The sequence below is a fragment of the Eurypyga helias genome, unplaced genomic scaffold (genome assembly GCF_000690775.1).
Source record: "Eurypyga helias isolate BGI_N326 unplaced genomic scaffold, ASM69077v1 scaffold50895, whole genome shotgun sequence".
Taxonomy (NCBI): domain Eukaryota; kingdom Metazoa; phylum Chordata; class Aves; order Eurypygiformes; family Eurypygidae; genus Eurypyga; species Eurypyga helias.
Window position 1 is genome coordinate 1 of NW_010253090.1, and position 9,114 is coordinate 9,114.

A 9,114-nucleotide genomic window follows, 5' to 3' on the forward strand; every position below is an offset into this window, starting at 1 on the left:
CGTCGTTTCGCTGAGGTGCTCCCCCCGGAGACCGGCCAGGCCGTGGCCTCGGGCTGCGTTCGCGCTGCTCGGGTGCCGGGTGGCCCGAGAGGACCCCGCGCTGTGGAAACCGGGGTGTAGTTTCTTCCCAGAGCACTTCTGCGTACCTTTCCGTCAGGACGAAAGTCCAGGCGTTTTGTTTCAGACTTGAGTTTTCCGAGGGCGTGCAGAGCACCTCAGCGAGGATCGGGCCCGCAGGGATGAGGGCGCTTGACGTGCGGCAGCCGTCGGGCCCACCTTTCTGATTCAGAGCACCCCCGGGAGGTCTGGGCTCACCGGGACTTGGGTGATGGTTAAATTAGCGCTTTTTAAAAGCTTTGTCTTGTAGCCTGTTCAGATGCAACTATGTTCTCTTCTGTTAAAATTCCCCTCTTCCTTATGCCAGAGGAAGGTATTGCAATGTCCAAGTTAGAGCCGACCCACAGTTTTCTCATACCTCTCCGGTAACTGGAGTTGTGAACAGAGACGTTTCTCCTTGCCTTGAAAAGATGTCACGACTTGCTTTGCTGCTCTTGAAAGACAAAACAGACAGGACAGGAAAAGGTTAGGACTGTAATAGAGTGCAATAGCCATTCACTACCTCTTTATTAATCTTTTCAGATGAAGTTGGGGCTCTTGTTTTTGATATTGGCTCCTATACGGTGAGAGCAGGCTATGCAGGCGAGGACTGTCCAAAGGTGAGAATCTGTGACTCAGTGAATTTATGCCTTAGACCTTGTTTGTTAGATAAGAGTTTTCAGAATACACTGATTTTTTGTTCTGATTGTTGTGTATAAAGAAAGCTCTGAGTTTCTGAGGGGAAAAAAAAAACCCCAAAACAAAACACAACCAACAAACCAACCTGCCCAGAACATGAATAATTCTTATACACTGCTTACCTCTTGCCTTACAGGTTGATTTTCCAACAGCCATTGGTGTGGTACTAGAAAGGGACAATGGCAGCACTCTGATGGAAATAGATGGTGACAAAGGCAAACAAGGGGGCCCAACCTACTACATAGATACCAATGCCCTGAGAGTTCCAAGGGAAAATATGGAAGCCATTTCACCTTTAAAAAATGGAATGAGTATGGTGCTCTGTCATTTTCTACCTGTTTTTAAAATAGCATTGCTAGGCTGCAAAAAGTCATAGCTTTCATGTAAGCAGATGCTGTGTGGCAACAGAAGCTGTAAGACGAGATACCTGATTTACAAACTGTATGAGGGTAGTTGGTTTGCGATGGTGGCGGACTTTTGGCATAATTCTTGAAATGTTCTGATTGTGATGCTTACAGAGGAAGAGAATTCTGCAAAGCTATTAAAGGAGGAGTTTGTCTGCTGAGGAAAGCTTTGGACTAAAGAGCTTTACACTGAAAAAAAACCCTACCTTTTTGTATTTATGAAATGGAACAAAACTTAGAAGTAACTAATCTGTTTGCTTCAATGTTGTTACAGTTGAAGACTGGGATAGTTTTCAGGCAATTCTGGATCACACTTACAAGATGCATATTAAATCTGAAGCAAGTTTGCATCCTGTCCTTATGTCCGAAGCACCAGTGAGTAAAAGCAGCTCTGCATTTTGATAAATCTTACCTGTATCTTTTTGCTGACACTACAAGCATTAGTCACGGACAAGTCTGACATTGGCTTGTAGCTTATGAGTGTTAAAATGTAACTACAGAAATAACAGTTTTAAAATACTCTTCCAGGTTCTGGAAAGTAATCTGTTTAAAAAAAGAAAACAGTTTGAAATAGTTCACATGAGTTGTATTAGAAAGTATTTACTATATGCTATTGTTTTTTCACTTATCAAAAAAAATCAAAATTTAAAAAAATCTCACTTTACTGTCTAGAATAAAAGCAAAAAGATCTTTGGATGTTGTATTAAGTGTGACTTAGATAATCAAATGCCTTTGAAAACCTGTTGCTTCATTCAGCCTTACAACTAATATTATGTGACAGAGAATAATATTTATAATGGAGACGTTTTAGTTCTTCTGTCTTCATTTCTGTAACTGGCCCTGTGAAGTGGAGGAATACAAATTTCTTAAAAAAAACCAAAAAACCCCAAAAAAACCCCACCAAAAACGTGTCCAAGGTTTCTGTCATTTAGTAATGCTCAGCAGTTGAAGGGCAGATCTTGAAGTCAGCGTACAAAAGGTAGACACACCATACAACAGTTTGCCTTTCTGTAATAAAATCTTACAAAAAGGATTTTCTTTTTTATTATCCTCTTGTTGGAATTGTAGCTTGTGGAGTATGGATGAATTTACAATGGTTACTTCATGTTTGATGGCTCAGTGGGTGTCTGAACAGAGGTTCCCATTAACGTTCTTCTTACAGAATTAATCTTAATTTCACATATTGGCTTGGAAAAAACTTCCTGTTTTTAGTAACGTATAGAATATCTGATATATATTCTGGCTTAATCTCAACTACAGTACCCCTGTAGGAAAGTTCTTGAGAAACAGAAAGATCTGGATTTGTTTTTCCTTCAACTGGGCGAGTTATTTCATGGATCTTTCTCCTTGTTACTTGTCTTAGAGAGTGCTCTGAGAGACTGATACTGGGAGAGCTGTAGAAGTGTAAAATCACTATTGTAACAGTCACCTTTAATTCTGTGTGATAAATAAGCATTCATGTATTGTTGTAGAATTGGAATTAAAAGGCTTCTAAATAAGGAAATTACTAGAGATCTGTCTCTCTAGAATTTTGATACAATTTGAAACTGTGGCTATAATAATTCTAAATACTTCAGTATTATGTTAGCATTCTTCTTGCGTGTTCTTACGATCCTCAAGATAAACATACCTTCCTTTTGGTCATTTACTTGTGGTTTGGGTTATTTTTCTTCTAGTGGAACACTAGAGCAAAGCGTGAAAAACTGACAGAATTGATGTTTGAACACTACAACATCCCCGCTTTTTTCCTGTGTAAAACGGCGGTTCTAACAGCGTATCCTTTGGAATGCTTCACTGCTTTTTCCCCCTGGCCTGGGAGTTAGGTTAGTCTTACTCTAGGCAATTCCTAGTGTAACGGCATGTCTAACTTTCCTTCTTTCAAATTAGATTTTCCATAAACAACAAAGGAGAAACTAAACAATTTCCATTTCTGAACTTTAAAGGTTTAGAGCTCATTTTGAAGTTCACCCAATCTGACTCTTTTCCTTAGAGACAGGGTCATTTTTTTGGTCTCTCATATTTTTTCCCATTGTATACTATGGGTAAGAACATTATAGACCTGAAATGGTGTTGTCCTAACTACTAAATATAGTAATTAGAGCTTGAAATTCCCATAGCCCTAAGATGAATATTTGTAATTATTTTAGACTAGTAACATGTTTTCAGCTTCAGAGTCTAAATGAGTTGGCTGTACTTGCAGCTCGCTGCATAGCAAGTCTCACTTTTCCCTGTCCAAAGCTCAAGTTCGTTCACAGGCAGGAGTTAAATACCACTCTCTGAGGTTGTGCACTTCATATGAAGAAGATACAGGATGGAAAACAGCAAATCCTTTTGTAGAGCCAAGGAATAACTCAGAGGTGCCCTCGTTCCTCGTTATGCTCTAATTGTATGGCAGCATTTCTTTTCCTAAAGTGAAAATTACTGTATTTTCCTTAATTATTTTGACTAGTTTTGCTAACGGGAGATCTACAGGTCTCATTTTGGATAGTGGAGCAACACATACCACTGCTATTCCGGTACATGATGGATATGTACTTCAGCAAGGTAAACATTTGCATGCGTAGCAGCACTGAAATACCAGGGTGGACTTAGCTTGCTTTCTGCTTTTACACAGATTCAAAAACGACAACAAAACTGTATCCCCTTAAATATGGGGAAAAACCCTACTGGTGTTCACTGACAAAGAGTTTGTTGGGAGAGTTTTTGTGGTTTCAGTGCTTTCTAGGGAGGTGGGTTTTCTTGTTTGTTTCTATTTTGGTTTTTTTTTGTCTTCTAGGTATTGTAAAATCACCGCTTGCAGGAGACTTTATTACTATGCAGTGCCGGGAATTGTTTCAGGAAATGAACATAGAGATCATTCCTCCATACATGATTGCTTCCAAGGTGGGAAAGTCACTTCATTTAGCAAGTGTCTGCATGGGGATAGGCTTAAATGGTTAACCGATGATCACGTTTCCTACAATCTCAGGAGGCGGTTCGTGAGGGGTCGCCAGCAAATTGGAAGCGAAAAGAGAAGTTACCCCAGGTCACTCGGTCCTGGCACAACTACATGTGTAATGTAAGTAGGTCACTTCACCCACTCCCAAACTCCCTTAGGCACCCCAAAAACCTTCTGTTTGCAAGTATATCATGTTTTCCTCTGGAAGAACTAGAACACTCTTTAAAAAGTCAGCATCCTAATTCAGTAGGTTTTATGACATCGAAGTTCTTATAACCATATTATTCTTAATTCCATAGTGTGTCATTCAGGACTTCCAAGCTTCTGTCCTCCAAGTATCAGATTCAACCTATGATGAACAGTACGTCACTCTTTTCCTTCTTGTGAATTACCAGTTGTGCATGGGGTGCTTAGCTTTTTCATTGCTGTGGGCTGGTTTTATTACAGAATTTTATAAGATAAAATTGGTTTATTTTGAAAGTAGAAATTCAGTGTACATCCAGCTACTAGTTTTTTGTTGAATATGCCAAGATGCATGGCATCATAATAAACCTCATCGAAAGTGTAAGTCATGTCAATTGCAGTACTCCAGTTGAAATTTGGTTTATAGTGCTACTTTGATAACTTCACATCCTGTTTATATTGCACTTTAATATGCTGCTTCTTGACTAATGCTGTAGGGTAGCAGCACAGATGCCGACGGTTCATTACGAGTTCCCCAACGGCTATAACTGTGACTTTGGTGCTGAGCGTCTGAAAATTCCCGAGGGATTGTTTGACCCTTCTAATGTAAAGGTAAAAGAACTGTGATAGGTAGTAACTGGAAGGCTGTGGGTTACTAGATGATCACATGGCTTCTTTCTGTATGATGTTCTTATAAACGAATCATGAAATTATTTACACTGTGTGGTTCTTTTGGGGGTACAATTTATCTGTGTTGTTCTAGGGTTGGGCTAGCCAAGGACAAAATGTAGTTCAAAAGGGGCGGTGATGGGAATATAGGATGGTGGGGTTTGTGTTTTTCCCTGAAAAATGCCTAGCTCCATCTCTAGCAATATTTGTAAATTCAGCACATGCAAGGCTTCTTTGCGCCTTGCTCTTTTGAAGTGATGATGTGTAGATTACTAATTTTAATTCTAGGGTTTATCCGGTAACACGATGTTGGGTGTGAGCCACGTTGTCACAACAAGCGTTGGAATGTGTGATATAGACATCAGGCCGGTAAGTGTTAGTCAGACGTATTATTTTAAGGCATAGATATTTCTGTGCTGATACAGTGTTTTTTGAGACCAGAACACTGTTGATGAAGTGTGGATTTCCAGCAATAATAATAAACACATTAGGAATACTCTCTAAGGATTAGATACTTGTATATGGGAGTATGTACAATTGCTGGTTTGTCTTACAAAATGCTAGGTCAGTATGTTTTACTTGGTGTTTCTACCTATGCTTAAATAGCTCACGCCCATGTTTTGTGGCTGGCACTGCACAACGTGCATTGGATTGGCTTCAAATGGTCATTTCCTTAACCTGGAGCGTTACCTTCACTGTTTTTGGTGTGGCAGATACACTTTGTAAACATAACCAATCATACGGATCTTTTGTAGAGAGTAGAAGGAAAAAAAGGGAGTTTAAAGGAAAACTTTATTTTTAAAATTCTGTTCTAACATTCTCAGGTGTCAATATGAAAATAAATCCAGTTTGATAGAGCCCGCGGGGTGGGGTGGTGGCTCAAAATCTTTCCTCTTAACTCGTATGCTGGGCTGCCTGAGTAGGCCAGGCCAGGATTTGTGTTCACCTACCGCGGCAGTAGCAAGACTGAAAACTGGTGCAGTGCTGGGGGGTTTTCCTTTGTGGTTGGAATGTGCAGCTGTAAGGAAACCAACAGTTGGGAGTTATCTGTAGGTGTAGGATTCTCTGTAGTGGAAAATATTCCGTGAAATCATTTAGAATCAGTAATTCTATAGCTTTTGTCTTCCTTGTATAGTTTAATATTAACCTGTCTTGAAATATTTTTTAGCTGATTAAAAAAATAATTGGATTGGGAGCAGCAGTATAGTTGGCATCAAGTGATGTATCGTTGCTGTTGGTTGCACGTACTTGTGTGCCATCCCCCTCTTTTCTGTGAAACCCTTGTTTTCGGAATGGTTTCAGAGTTAACATTGGAGGTTGCCTATTCTCTTTTAGGGCCTCTATGGCAGCGTGATTGTGGCAGGAGGAAACACCCTAATCCAGAGTTTCACAGACAGATTGAACAGAGAACTGTCTCAGAAAACGCCACCGGTAAAGCAGCTCTTTAAGTTTCTGCGTGGTGACTTAGCATTTTGCTGCATAAATACAGAAGTGCGGATCATGGCTTTGACTTTGATAGGAACCCAGCAGCTAAAGAGCTTTCTGTGGGGCAGGAAATCTCCTCCGTCTCTAAAGAAAAGAAAGCAGTTGTGACAAGTCCTTACGTGATGAATTCCAGCAGCAGATACTATAATGGCTTTCTCAGTATTGTACTTCTCCATTCCTAAGTGTTGTGTAGGTGCCCCCAGACGCTGTTTCCCTTGATGGCCTCACCTCTGGAGTGCTGCTGACTAACTTGAGGCACGTGCGGTCATTCTGCCCGAGGCCTCGTCATTTTGTCATGCGAATTGTTCTGCCTGGATTCTGCAGACAACTCGGTCTACTCATAGATAAAGCCTGGTGATTTAACGTGCCTGTTTGAGCACTTGATGTCAAAGAAGATATTAATAGCTGACATGGGCGCTCTTGAGAGCGCAGAGAGCTTCTCTTACTTCTTTAATATTCATATTGAAGAAAAAATGTTCTGCTTGTAGCAACCCTGAAATCACGAATGTTGTGAGGAACTGGGAAAAGTACTTCCCGCTTCTTGTAAGCGCTGAGGAGGAACACACTGAAATTCCAAGATGTTACTGCTGTGAGGCATTTTGAAAGCAAAAGGACTGAATGGGTCCAAAAAAAGGACTAGATTAACTGGGTTCAGCAACATTACACGTCTTAGTCCCAGCGCAGGTTTTAAGTAGCTCAGTGCTAGGGATGACAAGAGACACTGTCAGTATTCTGGCTCCTTACCTGCCCTGTTTTTAGCTGCAAGCGGTTGCTGCTGCTCCCTGTTGGAGACAAGGTAGAAGCCATGTGTGTTCTGTCCCACCACGTCTGTTCTTGCATTCTAAGAACAGGGTGGGTGAGCGTTATTCCAAGTTTCATCTGTTTTATCTTTTCACCTGCATGTTGGTGCATACACCAAGCTCCTCGTGCTGGCCTTCTCTTGTCCCTGAAGGTCACCAGCCTACAATGTGTCTGACTGCTCTTCGGTTTTACCTCCTTTTCTGTTCAGAGCATGCGCCTGAAGTTGATAGCGAACAACACGACAGTGGAACGGAGGTTCAGCTCCTGGATCGGCGGCTCAATTCTGGCTTCTTTGGTTCGTAAACCCGTGTTACTCCATTGCTGTCATAAGCAGCACTGTCCCCCAGAAACCTACTCCTGCATGGGTGTGCACTGCAGAGTTTATGCTACCACAGCAGTCGTGATCTTGTCTGTCAGCATTCCCAATCGGAAGATGACTTGCCACATTCTCCCATTTCTAACGGCAAGGTGCAGGCTTGAAATACGATACCCAGAAAGGACAGGTATATAGTACACCAGGAAAGTAACCAACCTGTTCCTCCATCACCTTCCTGAGCTTCATTCTACAAGTTCCTCCCTACTGAGATGGTGTGTGGGTCTTCATTCAGCAGTGTGGGAAAGGGAGGCTGCAGTCAGCTTTGGGTACCGCAGCTCCCGGTCTTGATTTTAATCGCTTGCAATAGGAAACGCGGAGAAGATGGTTAGGCAGGTCAAGTCCCCTTACCTCACTTAACGTAAAGGCGTGCTTGTTTTTCCTCCTAGGAAAAGCTAATCGTGTTTCTCTTAACCTTCATTTGTTTTCTGATTATTTTGTCGGGTTTGTTTTTTTGTAGGGTACTTTTCAACAGATGTGGATTTCTAAACAGGAATATGAAGAAGGAGGGAAACAGTGCGTAGAGAGAAAATGTCCTTAAACCTCTTACTGTGAAAACCGCTGCCTGCTCAGTGCTCCTTCTGATTTATAGCTTTAGCATACTCAGGAATGGGATGGACTCTTTTGTAGAAAGTTTATATTGGAGTTTTTGCATCATTCAAGTTCCATTTTAACAAACCTTAGAAACTTGAAGAGACCTAATTGGTACTATCATAGAAAAAGGATGTTTACATCCCTTGTAAAGCAATAATTCACGTAACAAGCATTTTATAATTTTGTATAAATGTCTATTTTCTCTAGAATCTTTTCCTGGGAACAGCTTTACAGGTTAGCTAATAGATAGAGGCATCACCTTGCAAATGCCCATGCAAACTTATTAAAAATCTCTTGTCTACTTTCACCTATTAGTCTTCCTTGCTGGTACTTTGGCCTTAAATTGCTCTTATTTCTCTCTTTAAAAATAAAATCTGGTCTTTTATATTTGAGCAAGAGAAAGTTACTCTTCTGTCTCAAAACTGGGGAGTTTGTATTTAGTGATCTACTGTAGGTTCAGTGTGACCTTTCACGTCTAACGGGAGTGTCACATTCCACGTAGTGAATGTTCCAGTAAGCACTGGTTTCCTAATTCTGTTTCATTTTGGTGAACAATCAGTGCTTTCCACCCGATTTCTGAGAATGTATACAATACCTTTGTGATGGAGGTGAGAAGCAAAACTTGTTTGAGCCAGGGAAGTGAGGGCAAAGAACTGTCTCTCCAAGACAAGGAGAATGGTTGTGGAAGACCTCAGGATGTGGCTTGACATCCTGCAGGGAGCTGGAACTCCAGGGGGCAGTTGCTACAGGCTCGTGGCTGGTTCAGCTCCCGCAGCCGACCCGCAGCAGGGTCAGCAAGTGCCTGCGTTTTGCATGGGCAGTGTGCACTCAGGGTCGCAGAGGTAGGGTGATTGTTTTCTGAGCAGGAACTG

At 41.4% G+C, this 9,114-nt stretch overlaps 1 protein-coding gene across 1 annotated transcript; it reads left to right on the forward strand.

The window, feature by feature from the left end:
• Nucleotides 1-639: 639 nt before the first annotated feature.
• On the forward strand, nt 640-8,698 carry ACTL6A (actin-like 6A; the record flags this gene model as incomplete). Its single annotated transcript, XM_010152545.1, has 13 exons — nt 640-716; nt 932-1,106; nt 1,474-1,574; nt 2,876-2,973; nt 3,649-3,743; nt 3,976-4,082; nt 4,168-4,257; nt 4,437-4,498; nt 4,818-4,932; nt 5,278-5,358; nt 6,325-6,420; nt 7,484-7,570; nt 8,109-8,698. Coding segments are annotated over 13 exons (1,265 nt in total), but the record flags the coding sequence as incomplete, so codon positions are not given.
• Nucleotides 8,699-9,114: the final 416 nt, after the last annotated feature.